This window comes from Ambystoma mexicanum, chromosome 6p, assembly GCF_040938575.1.
Source record: "Ambystoma mexicanum isolate Mex_15411 chromosome 6p, UKY_AmexF1_1, whole genome shotgun sequence".
In the NCBI taxonomy this organism is placed as follows: Eukaryota; Metazoa; Chordata; class Amphibia; order Caudata; family Ambystomatidae; genus Ambystoma; species Ambystoma mexicanum.
In genome coordinates, this window is record NC_090935.1 from 715,609,979 (window position 1) to 715,625,635 (window position 15,657).

Genomic DNA, 15,657 nt, shown 5'->3' on the forward strand with positions numbered 1-15,657 from the left:
TACAATCATGAGGGGCATCTCTTGCAGGTTTGCCGACAGCGTCACGACAAACAATCTTTTGGGTTGAATTGCTTTGTGTGCAGTCCTTGCATCAGGTGGCTGAATTGCATTTATTGGCATGCCTGAGTGCATTGGTGTGTAGAGGTGTGGGGCCACTCAGTCGACCTGGTATCTCCAAAGATTACTTTTCGAAGGGATATCAAGGACTTTATACAAAATCAGAGCCACCGAAATCCCAATCTGAAGCACAGAGAAGAATTGACGAACAAGGTCACATTATAACCGTCAGCGCTCATAATAAAAAGGGACAAATAACAAGTAATACACACAAACACAAAGGTTTGCTAACCTGGTATCGGAGAAGCACAGGGAGCTTCTGAAGCTGCTTGATGTGATCATGAAACTCCAAGGAACGTACAGGATGGGCTTGTCTGGATTCCTCTCTTTTTTATAGCATTTATCATTTCAACATAATTTCCTTTGCATGTTTATCTAATGCAATATGCCATTACATAACCATCACGTAACTAAATTCTACTAACGATTCCAGCCTCCGGGACATTGAACTATCTCTTCCCATCCTAACATGGCAGCAATGCAGGTATCTCCTCATGTTAATGCTCAAATCTGTTGTCACAATCCCCCAGATTATTCCCCCCATAATGTAAATCATAGTAATATCATTTGCGTCTTCCCTATTAGGCTTAACCATTAATTCTAATGGTTCTATGTGAAAATGTCCCCACGAAAATGTAGTCGTGTAAAGTAGCCAGCATTAAGTCATTTTACAAAACGTAGGCATTAAATACAAAGTCTAAAAATGGTGCAAGTATTAAAAGGTACCCAAAAAAGCGTTTTTTAAATATACCAAGGTACAACTCTGCAACCCCATCAATGGCCCAAGCATTTAATAAAACCTCTACAATCAACCTCACTCCATTCCTAAACCTTCACCTGACTAATTGCTTCCATAACTCTTACAAACACTAACCCTATAGCGTGCTAAAGCATTTTATTAGCATGTTACTCAATTCAAAAATCAATGGAAAAAACTCCAACCCAATCACCAACTTGCCACAAACGACAGCCATTACTCTAACCCAAACTCGAATACTAACCTTAGCTTTACCCTAACCCAAACTCGAATACTAACCTTAGCTTTACCCTAACCAAAACTCGAATACTAACCTTAGATTTACCCTAACTGCAACTGTAACATTTACCCCTAATGCTTATTTTTCTTTAACTACTAGGTTTCTCCTAACCCCCCTATCCTAACCCAACATTACCAGTCCTCCCCAACTTCCCTATCATTCTGACAATATCCCCTTCCCTAACACTTACCCAGACACTTAATCTACCCTTATGACTAACCAAACCCCAACCCTGCAGCAACTACCTTGACCCTAACTCTTACCCTAATTCTAACCAAACTCTTTTCTCTAACCCTATGCTTTCCCCATCCTTACCCTAAATCGAGCAATCACAAGCCCACAACCCCTCCACCCCCCTTAACTATATCAAATATCCTAGCAGCACTACATTTCTGACTACTTTTCAGGTGCATTTTGACTACACTTTGCTTGCCAACCTTTTCACTACAAAAGGTATTTTCACCACAACTCTTTCACACACTACATTTTTATTGGCAACATTTTCACTGGATACCGTTCTAACAGACACATTAGAATACAGTACATCTAGTAACAGCACTTTATGGCTGCAAATAAGTCGGGAGGAGAGTGGCATCTTTGAATTCATCCCATACACAATACATTTCATCATCCCCGCCATATTCCTGTCTCCATACCCGAGAGATCTCGTTCTGCAGCTGCCCACTTTATCATATTCCAGTCCATGTTGTTAACACTAAGGACGAGGTTGCTTTCCATTGCATTGTCATTTGTCTCTTAGCTAGTGTAATCCCCAACAAGACAAAATGGTTGTGGGCTTACTCTTTCTCTTAAGCACCAACCCCAATAGACATACCTTAATGGTCGGGGCCATCCTCCAAGCAGCAAATCATTCTAATTCTGCAATCCCTGCCTCCCAGAATCTATATACTAGCGGGCACTCCCACCACACATGTAATGGCTCTTCTGAAATTCTAAGCACACATTTGTTGGGCAAAGTGAAAACACTGAAGAAATAGGTCCTGTAGGGAAACCATTGGATAAGAGACCAAACAAAAGGTGCAAAATGGAGTAGCATCCCAAGTGTAGTCACACATTAATTTGCAATGAAAATCACGGACAAAGGTATTTTGATGGCGTTGGTTGTGTGGGCTGGAGACATTTATGACATTTTTCAAATCTTAGCACGGTTACAGACACATTCCAAAATAGCTTGATGAACGAGCAGGTCTGGATTGGACATATGGACTTTGATGGCCACAACAAGATAAAGATACTCTAAGACATCTCAGAAATAAAATCACAAGCACGGAATGTGATACAGCCAACTGGCTGAACAAAAGCGAGCCTGAATGTTAGACTGTGAATGACTATAGCTACAAAAGAGAAAAAGGGAAGCTGATCTCCCTGAGGAAGAAAAGGCAGAGCACACCTGAATCAGCTGAAGAAAATGGATCTGGAAAGAAGGCAGCATTCCAAGTATTCCAAGACTGGCACATACCTCTCTTCCTGTTCCCCTCTTCGGATACATCTGCTAAGAGTGTATGCAGTTGATTGGGAATTTTGTCTTGGTTAGCCTCATTACACTTGGTGTGCACTTTGCATATAGTGAAAGATGAGGATTAAGCAGTTTGTTCAACTACCTGCTGGCCACGGAGTAGAAGTGATATGTTTCTGGAACCGAATGAGTTTCACCATAAAAAACTAAAACCATATAAAAGAGGCACTTGTATGGAAGCTTTGAAGAACTCAGGCGCTCTTAGAAGTTTCAGAGACTTCTGGGAGGAAAAAAAGGAATGTTGGAATACCTGGGGGAATGGTGCCATGAGAAATCTGAATAGACAGATTAGAAGGAACAAAGTGGATTTGTGTGATGTATTTTTGAGGCCTCATCATGCCGGAGAACATTTTAGAGATTTGTCCCATAGGGTTACACTAGCATCTTGCTGTCTCCAAAATAAGCATTGGACCCAAAGGTGAAGACCAGCGTTTCTCTCAAGGTAAATCAGGAAGGAGCCTAAAGCAACATCCTGCTAGAAATGTTCATCCTCAAATCCGTAACATAGTGGCGGGTAAGTCACAGCTGGATAGGACCATCCAGAAAATGTAGTAAACCTCAGACAGCGGCATTTGGTAGGGCTGGGGACTTAAGGAGAGTTTCTGGCTGTAAAGCGTACGCCTTAGGAGTAGAGGTGGACAGCTAAAGCAGAACCCACAAACATCCCTTTACAATGTAATCTTAGTGTCTTTGGGTTCTGGGAACACTATCAGCAAGTATTAGATGAGATTCCTCCAAACACTGCTATTTCAGAAACACCTATGTGTATGGCCAAATAAACTCAGTATTAAGAGCCACTGGAGCTAGTATCATGGTACTAGACACACTGTTCACTCCAGAGGACCTGTTAATTGGTTCTCTGGAGACCCTAATGTTCCTTGAGCAAGAGTGATCATTACAATTGGAGACAAGATGGCCACTACTCTGGTAAGTGTTAATGTTCTGATAAGGTTTCGCTTGGTAATGAGTTGGCAGCCACGAGCATGGTAGCTGGACACAGTCTTAGCAGGGTCTTTGATCATCCGGTCAGCCACAAAATGGGCTACCTGCTAAGGAAGCTACTTCAGCAGAGGAGCAGCCCAAAGCTCCCCATCAGAATCTGAGGTGCAACTGCCAACCATCAACCCGAGACAGGCCCTGCAGACTGTTATGCTCTAACTTGTGATAAAGCAGAGTAGTTTATAGGGACTGGAGTGTCTGACCTAAGTAGCCTACCAGAGATTCAAGCTTTGTCTGCATAAGGGTTGTCACAACCGGGAAGACTTCTGCAAGAAAGAAGATTCCACTCTCGAACCACAGGCCCTGTCCCAGTCTAAAGCAGAAACACAGACTATACTGTGTTGTCAGACTCCTTAACCTGTGAGCCTTTAGTGCCCGCACATGGTGTCCATAGGTCGCTGGTGGTGCCCCAGTACAGCTCCACGTCCTCCTTCTGTGTTAAACCCCAAAAGAAATAACTCAGAGCTGGTCTTGGGATGCCAATCTAAGTCGCTTAGTTCCAGATTCACTCCAGGACCCAGCAACTCTTAGATGCATCTCTACAGATGAGGTGTACCATCCACCTTACACCCAGAAATAAATAGTGAACAGGAAACACATAGGAGCCTGCTACCTGCTTCCACCCTAAGAGTTCTCAAATATGTACAGATTTTGGGGACCAGCAGAGAAGTGCCACAGGAAGGACCAGTAATATGTTTCACTGATGATCTGAAGATGAACTTTGGCATAAATGAATTGGAGCAAGTAAGTAGTGTGCATTACAAAACTCGCTTTGGGAATGGGAATTACATTTTCACCCAAACAGGCAACCTTCTGCTCCGCAGTACTTCCATTTGTGCATTAAACTGGCCAGTATGGTCCAGTATATACATCTGTACTTCTACTGGCTTGTGCAATGCAAGGGAAGGGTGGTCCGCTGCTTCTGGGTGAACAATGTTAATGGGGGGGAAGTAGGTTGCCTTGACCATTATGGATGGACATGGTCAATGCTAGTGGTCACTCAAAAAAGGCATTCCACTATCCATGTCAGGTCACTTAAAGTTACTGTCTGCATGATGTCTTCATTTAACTTCAGACTTATACATTTCCCAACACCAATCCCAAGTCCACTTTTCCAAAAAGGTCCTAGTGGATAAAGGATACCACATGCCATATTACCCCTAGAGAACAAATACTGCAAGAGATATTATAGCCCTGCACCTACTACAGCTACAATGCCATTGTCCACAAGCTTTGCTCACCTTCAAAGGATGTTATTAAACATTCCCTTTATTTGAAATGAAATAAGGCGCACAGGGGTAGAATCATATAGTTCTTAGGTTGAGATGTTATGGGTAAAGCTCTCAAATTGATTAACACAATATTTTTCCATGTTTACCTGTGCAGTTGTGCTTTTGGGCTGCTTACTTCATCCCTTGCTCTTCACCCTTCACACGGCGGGTTTTTGTGCAAGGCAGATAAACCAGTCTGCCAGGCTCTTCGTCATCGCTCTTCTGGGCTGTCTTTTGTTAGGGTTAGCGGTCCCCTCCCCTTCGCCTCGATCTCACCCTCTTCCCCCTTTCGTTTAACTCCTGCCGTTCCTGGCTTAAGTCGCTCTTCCGCACCGAGCCCGATTCATGCCTGCCTCTTATACATCCTTTCCTGACCCGGACACTCTTTGACACTGCACCACATTACCACTGTGGGAAAGACACATTAAGCAGAATACTTACCTACTCCACATGCTAAATTAGATCACTTAAAAGAGCAGCTCAGACTACAATTCTTGCACTAGTTAATGATAGTCCAGTTGAGAAGACTGCTCATTGTGATATTTGAGAATTTGAATTGGTCATTCAAAAAACAAAACTGGAAAAAAAAACGAGTTGTAACTCAATGATAACATTCAGACTGAAACAACTTTAGCGGGTGGTATATTAAAGTGGATGTATGCCACGCGAAAAACAAGCTAGATGTAAACAATACCCACTTTGAGGCCAGGTGTGCAAAATATGACCCAACCAGGGAAACGGGTGTGTGGGAAACATTTCATAATTATCAATTTATGAAAATCAAACCTGTGGCAGATAAATGAACTGAATCAGAGGCAGACTGATTTGCCTTTAAGACCAAACGACTTTGTCAAGTAGGGAGGCCCAGATTTGGATCAAAGTATTCTAGTTCTAAAGTTGTCAACTTGGCTCTTAACTACATCTACACAATTTTCTTTCCAGCCTTTCTTTATTGATAGGTGTCGCCATTATATCTAAGAACGCCCACATTGATCAGATATGAAAGCTGAAGCATACGGGGACACATCTACACAAATGATCACACAATTGTGAACTAGTAGTGTTCCCACAATCAGAATCTGTGGCATTATTTGACAAAAACAAATGTTGTGGAATGGACATTGCAGCACTGGACCCCTCAATCACATTACAGGAAAGGACATATAATCATCCATAACCATTTAAAAATAACCATAAGCCTCAAGACTACACCAGTGATTGGTAATGGGCACCAACATCCAACCATTAAAACAACCAAAAACTAGAGGCATGCTGCCTTTATGTATAAGTAACTGGATTGTTGCATGAGGTTGGTTTGTTGGTTTATTTTATTTGTATAGCGCTCCAGACCCGTGGGTAGATGGGCACATAAAGAGTTCAGTTACAGGAATGAGGTAAACATTATATATGGTACAACAATTACAAATTACAGCAATTTACATTATTTACAAAACTTCAGCAGCTTCATAGGAGATTCAGAGGTGATCGCTACTCTTTGTTCGGTAGCCAGTGAATAACCTGTTTGCTAAAGATTGGGAAGGACTCAATGGTTTTGATATTGAGGGGTAGGGAGTTCCAGAGAAGTGAGGCAAGCCCTGTGAAGCTGGTGCCAGCTGCTCTATTTAATCTGAATCTAGGCACTACCAAGCATAAGGAGTTGGATGACCTGGTAATTCTGGGAGCGGATTTCATAGTGAATTCGTTGGCGAGATATTGTGGGGCTAGGTTGTTTAAGGCTTTGTAGGTGAGGTACATGGTTTTGAGGTCAATTTTTTGTTTTAATGAGAGCCATTTGCATGCTTTCCTAGTTGTGAAAATGTGCTCTCGTCTTGGGATGTTGAGTGCTGCGCGCAATGCATTGTTCTGGAGAACCTGGAGTTTGTTGATTATTGATTGGTTGGCACCTATGTATAGGCTGTTGCAATAGTCCAGTATGGACTGAATGAGTGCTCTGGCAAGTGTGAGGCAGCTATGGGACGAAAGGAAAGGTCTGCAGGCCCTCGTCAGTGTAGACGGTGGCTGATGCGGTCATATTGGTTTGTTTGGTGAGGTTGGTGTTGGCATAAAGGTAAAAGCCTAGTGTTTTCACACTATTAACAATGGGGATAGTGTTGCCATCAATAATATTTTTGTAGGAGGGACTGAGTTTGGACAGGTTGCTGGGAGAGCCAACAAGGAGAAGCTCTGTCTTCTCATCATTTATACAGAGGCCGTGAATGGCCATCCATGCCTGAATGATGGAGAAGATTTCATTGATTCGGGTGACGTCTGTGTTGTAGTTACCAGAGATAGTGAGGGGTATCTGGGTGTCATCCGCATAGTTGGTGTAGGTGACACCCAGACGGTCCAGTTTGTCGAATAGCGGCTTTGTAAATATGTTGTACAAAGTCGGGGAGACACAAAAGCCTTGTGGGACTCTGCATGTGATGGGGATGGGGTCTGCTGCTGATGTAGTGGAGAAGACTCATGGTTCTGTTAGCTAGTAAAGATTGTATCCAGGAGGTGGCAGAGGGGGAGAAATGTGCTGCGCTAGATAGGTGGCTGCATAGGATTTCATGATCGACTAAATCGAAGGCTGCCGAGAGGTCTAGTAGGAGTAGGATAACGGCATTGCCTTTGTCTTTAATTTCATCAATCTGGCTTTTAAGGTCTACAAGGGCAGTTTCTGTACCATGTAGAGGTCTGAAGCCAGATTGACGTATACCTAGGAGTTGGTTGGATTCTAGGTGCTCCTGGATTTGGAGGTAAGCGACTTTGTCCAGTATTTTTAGCAGGAGTGGGACAGTTTTGATGGGTCTATAGATTGTGGGTATGGCTGGGTCGAGTGATTGTTTTTTTTAGCAGGGGGAGAACCCAGGATTGTTTTAGGTTGCTAGGGACTGAGTTATTAACGAAGGAGAGGTTGATAAGTTTAGTGATGAAAGGGGAGAGGTCTCTTTCTGCATCTTTTATTATCTGGGCGGGACAGCTGTCCCCTTTGCAATTAGATGGTTTTAAGGAGAAGATTATTTTTTGGACTTCTGTAGTAGTGACTTTTTTAAAGGTGAAGCCTGTATTAAGATCGGTGGGTGAGGATGAGCTTGGGTCGGTAGACTTGCTGCTAAAGAGTTGTTGGCGTTTGTCCTCAATTTTAGTTTGGAGTCCTATGATTTTGGAGTTAAGGGCGTTCTGGATGCTGGTGCACCAAGGCTTGTCTTTTATGCAGGTGTCTACGGGTGGTTTGCAAATAAGTTCACAAAGTGTGCTCACAATAACATAGGAGTATCAACTGTTACACATAAATGCTGCCCAAAATCACAATCCAGGCGGCTTAGTTCCAAAATGTGTGAGTTAGTCACTAGAGCATAACTTCCTCAAGTCGTTTTGATGCTTTATTGCACCTTCTATTGGTACTCTGTGATTTGCTATGGCCATCTAGATTGGTCATGTTGAGAATCCTGTTTTAGATCTTGGATTTGTCTGGTTCTAAAGTAGGCCACCTTGCTGCTATGCTGTATCAGCAAAATGTCTCTCATCTCAAATATTTTTTTATTTAATGTACCTTGTTATATTGCCATTCATTTTATTTGTAATAACTCCCAAATTTGGCAGATAAAGAAAGAAATACATGGGGACCCAAAGTGATGCGCCCAAAACAGAAGATTTTTGGTAAAGCATGAAAGCTTAGTCTCCAAGCCAAATGCCTCCTCTCTCTTCCCCAAACCTTTAGGTTTAAAAGTGTGTCATGTTTGGATTCATCTTATTTCTGAGCAATTGCATATTTAGCAAATAAAGTAACTTGCCCAAGATCTCACAGGTTTGGTCAAGTGGGTAATGTGAGATTAGAACTCTGACTTTCTGGTGCCAAAATATGCATTTTATCTACTAGACCCCCTCCTCCCGGGTGTTGCTAGAGTGGCAATGCCTATGCAGAAATTAGGGCGAAATGAGAGTGGGGAAAATTGCCTGTTCTTGTCAGTGGTGTGTAGGAATAGGCCATTAGAGGATGCTCCGTAGAAAGACTGAGGGGATTGGCAGATAAGGTTGTTTTTGGAGGGTGGGATGTGTCTAAAGGGAGGTGGACAGTGGTGGTTATAATGTGGGATTGTGTGAGGGTAGGGGGAGCGTGTAGGACATTCTGGGTGAATGGACTGTGGAGATATGGTTGTGTGGCAGTTGATGAAGGGAAGGGCTATCTGGTGCGGTTGATGGGGTACAAATGGCTTGAGACATGAGAAATAGAATGCCTGAGCTGTTTGACTTGTAATTATTGCACAAGATCATTATGCCTAAAGAACTCTGAGGATCTTTTTGGATAATTCAGTGTATAATGAATCCTGCAAATCTTCAACCAATTGATCATTATAGCAACACCGCTACTTACTCATCAGTATTTTGTAATCCTACCAGATGGTCATTACTGGTAATGGCTACCATTGCTAATGATGGTAATCCCTTACTTGCTCTCATGGCTGACCTCTTGCTTGCTGGTCAAAAATACCAATTCTGTTCGATGAACCTCATTTCTAATACTGTCTGATGGCCCTTCCTGCTAATCTTGCCCAACAACGTTATTGCTCTGCAAGACAAAGCAATGTGGATCTTATTGGCAAACTTGCATGAGTTAAATGGGCTTGAAATTTAGAATTTGGGCCCCAATTTAAAGCAACCTTAGTGAAGAAACCCATTAAGTTGCCCTAAAAAATAGTTCCACTTGCTTGCTCAGTGACCCTATACTTTGCCTCAAAATGGGAAATATTTCAAATTGATCTATGGTTTGTGTGAAATTTTTTACTCAGTGGAAGCTTTTGCAGAGCTGCTTGACACGAAAGTGTAATTAAAAGTTGATCAATGATTTTGTTTTCAGATTAATTAAATTAAGATATACACCAGTTACATGAAGATTAATGATCACCTTTCAAATACTGCGTTTACCCATTGTTTACATGTTTCTGCGACTTTGTTACACTTTGACTTGTCTCACACACACACACACACACACACACACACACACACACCTTTATTTGTATTCTTCTATAGCAAATAATTATCCTGTTCGGGCTACATTGAGCCTGTACCATTTTGCACAATTGGCTCTTAATATGAAAGCACCAGAGACCTAATGTACAGTTTCACCATCCAAGAATGAAGTCACTAACATCAATGTATTGCCACTTGATTGCTAACATGTCATTTTGTTTAAAAAGTACAACACAAGATAGAGAACTATTGCAATCCTGTTGAGGGGCCATGTTATATACCAGATTATAAAGTTAAGGTATATAACATGTAATAATAATAATAATGTTAACAGTGTACTTACAAATTTGTGCTGAAAGCAAATTCCGATTTGTGGCATTTCTCCAATTTAGGCTTCCAAAGTGCAACATCTTCAAGCTTAGGAACCTCATACTTCTTGATCAGGTCCTTAATACCTGTACCAAAATATTTAAAATGAACATGCATAAGAAACCAATTTTTTAAAAAAGAGATTAGGACACGGGAGTCATATACAAATACACAGATTATGGTACATTTTAAAGTACTTAAAGAAGTTTCCCATATAATAAATGTCACTAGAAATATGAGGGCAACAGAGTTATCGCTTTCTTTCATTTTTACACAATCGGTTAAGAGCTCCACTGCACGGGGCTTTCAAATTGACAAAATGTCTATCTCCCTTCATGCAAAAATCCTTCAGGTGAACAGAAGCAGATAATCCGGGTGGTGTTCAGAAAGGCTCAGACAAACAGAATATATTGCAAATGGGTTGGATTGACTTTGCCAGCTGAATGATTGTTTTACATTGAACAGTGCTGCTAAACGAGCAGAGTCTGGAAAGGTCTGAATGACAGGTGGGTAGCATTGTAGCAGATTCCACAGTTTACCTCCAATGTCTCAAATGTTCCTTAGCCCTTCAGTTTGAATATTCTATTTTTTTTCTTTACTATGAAATAAAAAGACCAGAACTCTTTCTTTCTTATTTTCTGATAGTAGTTCACTGGCAAAGAGAGAAACCACTTTCGGTCTACTTTTAGTAGATACACAATATACTCGCTGGAATAACACTTGTGCTCCTAGTTCCAAAGACTTGTGGGCTATACGGATCATAGTAAGGAAAGCAGATTGTTTTGTTTTTTTTTAACATCTTTTTTATTGATTTATGACAACATTAACTTGCCCCCACCTCCCTCCCCCCTTCCCTAACTACATCCCCCTCCCTCCATCCCTCCCCCCTGGGGTTCACATCGCCGCTCAAGCCATCTGGGATCAGAGCATTGTTTTAATGCAGCAGCATGACAAATCAATTGCACAAGTAAAGGGAAGCCCACAGTGCATGCAAGGCTGTGTCCCACCTCTCATTCCATGCCCACTAGCTTCCCTTCGCTAGTACATTTTCTTTCTGAAGTGCTGCAATGTAACTTTGTATAACATGGCAGATGGGTGAAGGGTGGTTGGCTGTCTGTAGGATAGGATGCGAGGTCTAGACAATGAGTGTAAAAATAAGTTACTAACACTAGAGTTCTCCAGCATTTGTCTATTTTATAGATGTACGTCTTCCCTAGTCTTCATCTGGGACGACCTAAAAAGAACAGCCGATGCGGAAGCCTGCACTGTTCTCATCCTGCTGGACCTCACTGCAGCCTTTGATACCATAGATCTCACCATCTTACTAGACAGGCTACAAATACTAGGAATCGGAAGCACAGCCCTCTCAAATCGAGCACAAATCATACACCTCCACCAGTTCACAACCACATCACGACCAGTAAGTAAAAGTGTCCCACAAGGAGCACTCCTAATTTTCAACTTCTACCTAAAACCCCTTCCCGCGATCAACCGCTCGGCACAATCTTACCTGCTACAACTATGCAGACGACACCTAGATCATCCTCAAAATCCCAAAATGTCAAGGCTCTGCCGCTCCCGACCTGGCGTCATGCCTCTCGGATGTTGAGCACTGTATGACAACCAACCATCCTCAACCCTGGGAAAACTGAAATCCTAGTTTGCGGGCAAACAACTCTCATCCCCCAAACAATCCTGCAGTCCAAACCACTAGGGCAAGCACCAGCAATCTCTAATGTGGTAAAAAAAAAAACTTTGGATGCACATTGGACTCTTATCCCTTTCCCAAAACACCACTACCATATCCAAAACGTGCTTCTTCCATCTACGGATGCTCAGGCGTATTTTCCTTTACCTCACCTATCCCCAACGCTTTTCGGCCATCAACTCCATCATCCAGTCCCGCCTATACTACGCGAACTGCCTCTACCTAGGCGCCCCGGCGTCTCAACTAAGGAAACGCCAAAGAATCCCAAACGCGGCAGCACGCCTGCATCTTAACCTACCCACCAGAGAACACATCAGCCCTACTCTAAGAGTCCTCGATTGGCTCCTGATTGGTCGACGCACTACCTTTATAGCCATGTGCATCACCAACCGCGCCCTGCACAACACCGGACCGGAATTCCTCTAAGACAAAATTGTTCCCTACCAACCCTCTAGAAATATCTGATCTCGCACAGCATTTCGCCTAGTGATGCTACCTCACAACTCCTCCAGGTTGGGTGGATCATCCACTCTGTGCCAATCATCTGGAAATCCCTACCACTACACATTCACAACACTGAAAACCACCTGAAATTCAGAAAGGCCCTAAAAACCTGGCTTTCCCAATATCCCCCTGAACCCTTGTTCCACGAAAGTACACTGCCAAACCTAACATCGCCTACATCAACTACAACACAGTGGCCGGCAGCTTTCACAGCGGCTCATCTGACATCACCCCATGCACAACAACACTCCTACCTGACTAATACATCAGTGAATACACCAGTGAAGCCAGCAGCCTTTGCTGTGGCACACCACAATAAACTCTCCCGTGCTCACCGCCCTCAGACCCTCGTACAAGAGAGACCACAAATATGAGACAAATAGACCAGACAAGCCTGCAGCCCTCACTGAGGCACGCCGCAATAAACTCACCCACGCTCACCGCATGCTCAGACCCTTGCACTGGAGAGACCATCAATAACGAGACCACGCTGCCCGCACTAGACAAAGATCACTCCAGCCGAACAACTCCGAAGACTACGGTACGTATACCCAGGGAGGCTACAGTACGTATAACTTACACCCCATCTGTGGACACAGGTCGCAGGCACGGCCAAGCACCCATGCACTGTAGAATGCAGATACGGCTACGCTTTCCGGTCTAGCAGCACATATAACCGTGCACACTGAAACATCCGATATACCTCTACACCTCTGCCACTAGCATACAGCGACTACCAAAGAAAATAAATCGGTATAAAGGGCCACACATTGACTCTTTCGCAACCACCAAAAGCGTCCACCCACATGCCTGGCCTCCCTTTGGGCTGCTTAGTCGAGCCTAGCCAGTCACCCAAGTCCTAGACTGGCATAAATGCACACATGTATCTCCTAATCTATTAGTCTTAGAATTTTCCAGCAGATTGACTACGGGCACCAAGGGCATTCTACAGAAAAAGCACATTGAGGACACACAAGTGGGGAAAGAGCGCAATATAAATAACCAAATACAATACATGCTTGTTTAAATATTCCTAACAATAGAATCGTAATACTCTGTAAAATACTAAAAATAGTAGTTCTGGCGTTTCAGAAAATTACTTTCCTTAATAACTGCCCGAACGGTTGCATAAAAAAATATCCAGAAAATTATTTTGAGGCAGCTGCCTGTGCATGCACAATTTCAGAATTGTACTAGAACGGCTTCATAGTTTAACATCTTAAGTGCCAAGGACGAGCTACCTCGTCCTTGACATTACCTCTATGTTGCCAAAGACGAGATAGCTCATCCTTTTTGGCACAAAACTGAAATCCAACCCCCGGGCGATGTGAGGAGGAGGTTCCTCCTCACAGCCCTGGGGTTGGATTTCTTTTAGTTTCAAGTTGGCGTGCGTAGTGCACGCCGACATGAACATTTCACTGCCGCGGCCATTTTCGGTTGCCGCAGTGAAAATGAAAGGTGAGTCTCGACCATTCTCCCCCTCGACCTGCGGCACTATTGTGCCGTTCTGATCGAGGGAGGTGTCATTGGAAAGGGGAGATTCTCCCCTTTCCAACAACACCTTTTTTGAAGCATTGCTGGGTGCGGATCAGGCGCAGAGCGCTCGATCTGCACCCAGCAATGCCACTAGACCACCAGGGATCTGCTTGTGACATGGGGTGGGGAGAGGGGGCTGCTTACTATGAAAACAGCCCCCTCTCCCCCAACCTCCTGGCCCCCAAGGCACACGGCCACATGTATTGCCCCCCCATGGGCAGATGGGCGATCATCTGCCCCTAGAGGAAAGAAAACAAATAAGATTTGGGTGGCAGTGGAGGGTCTGGCGGGGGGGGGGCACTAGACCACTAGGATTGTCCTCTATTCAAAGCAGGGGTGGCCCTCTCCCCCCGCCCCAAATGGATGGGGGGGCTCTCATGTAGCCCCTCCCTGGGGGCAGATCTTCCCCTAGGAAGGGGTAAATGTGTTTTTACTGGGGGCTGAGGGTCAGTAGACCACCAGGTATGGCTTGAAAGGGGAAGCCGTGATCAGAGAGTAGTAGTTATGATTTGTTTTGGCTGGGGTGACCATAGGTAACAAATGTTTTTTGTTTCGTTTACAGCTTTTTCTACACAAGCAGCTGCAACGTTATGGGAGTACTGTTTTTCATTATTCTACTTTAAGGGCCCATTGTCAGTGGGGTGGGTGGGACTGGGGCTGGATTGATGGTAGTGTGGGCGGGGGCTGGATTGTTCGTAGTGTGGGCTGGAGTGGGCCGTCTGGGGAGGTATTTTGGTGGGCTGGGACACAATTGCAGGGTCAGGCCACAAATTGTCCTCTATGCCAGTGTAACATTGGTGTTGACTCTCCGCAAGCCCAGGCTGCACCTGTGGCTGTGCTGCATTACAGATGGCACCTCCGGGGAGGAATGGGGATCCTGCCGGGGCTCCCTGGGACTACCGCTGCACTTGGGGATGGTCAACCCACATGGGAGACGGGTGCCCACGGCCAGGTACGTGATCCCCAATCATCCTGGTATTCTGGCTGGCCTGCGTTACAGCTTCTCCCTTCGGGAAAGGATGGGAAATGTCCCGGGCCTCCTGGAAACAACCGCTGGGCTTGGGGACGTTCAACCCACATGAGAGTCAGCCGGCCCAAGGCCAGGAACATTACTCCCGACTTTTCTGGCGCTCTGGCTGGCCTGCACACTGCCCGGACTCCCTGGTGGGGACAAACTGTAACGCAGGCCAGCCAGAGCTCCAGGAAATTCGGGGTAATGTCCCTGGCCAGCTGTCTCCCATGTGGGTTGACCATTCCCAAGTGCAGGGACAGTCCCAGGGAGCCTTGGCTGTGCCCCCCTTCCTTCCCGGAGGTAAATTCTGTAATGCATCCCAGCAAGACCTCCAGGATAGTCGGGGGTGATGTCCTTGGGCACCTGTCTCCCATGTGGGTCAACAACCCCCAAGCCCAGCAAGCGGTTCCAGGGAGCCCCGGCAGGGCCCCGACCTTTCCCAGAGGGAGAAGGTGTAACGCAGCTCAGCCAGAGCTCCAGGCTGGGCTTGGGGATGGTCGACCCACATGGGTGACGGGTGCCCAAGGCCTGGGACATCACCCCAACCATCCTTGTGCTCTGGCTAGGTTGCGTTACGCCTTCTCCCTCTGGGAAAGGATGGGGAGCCT

The 15,657-nt window shown here is 44.7% G+C and overlaps 1 protein-coding gene across 4 annotated transcripts in view; it reads right to left on the reverse strand.

The window, feature by feature from the left end:
• CCNH (cyclin H) overlaps positions 1 to 15,657 on the reverse strand; it is a 484,538-nt gene that overhangs the window by 181,563 nt on the left and 287,318 nt on the right. For all 4 annotated transcript variants that reach the window (XM_069627590.1, XM_069627591.1, XM_069627588.1 and 1 more), the window contains exon 8: positions 10,264 to 10,375. In XM_069627590.1, the coding sequence (XP_069483691.1) occupies positions 10,264 to 10,375 (112 nt within the window). The remainder of the gene's footprint in view (positions 1 to 10,263; positions 10,376 to 15,657) is intronic.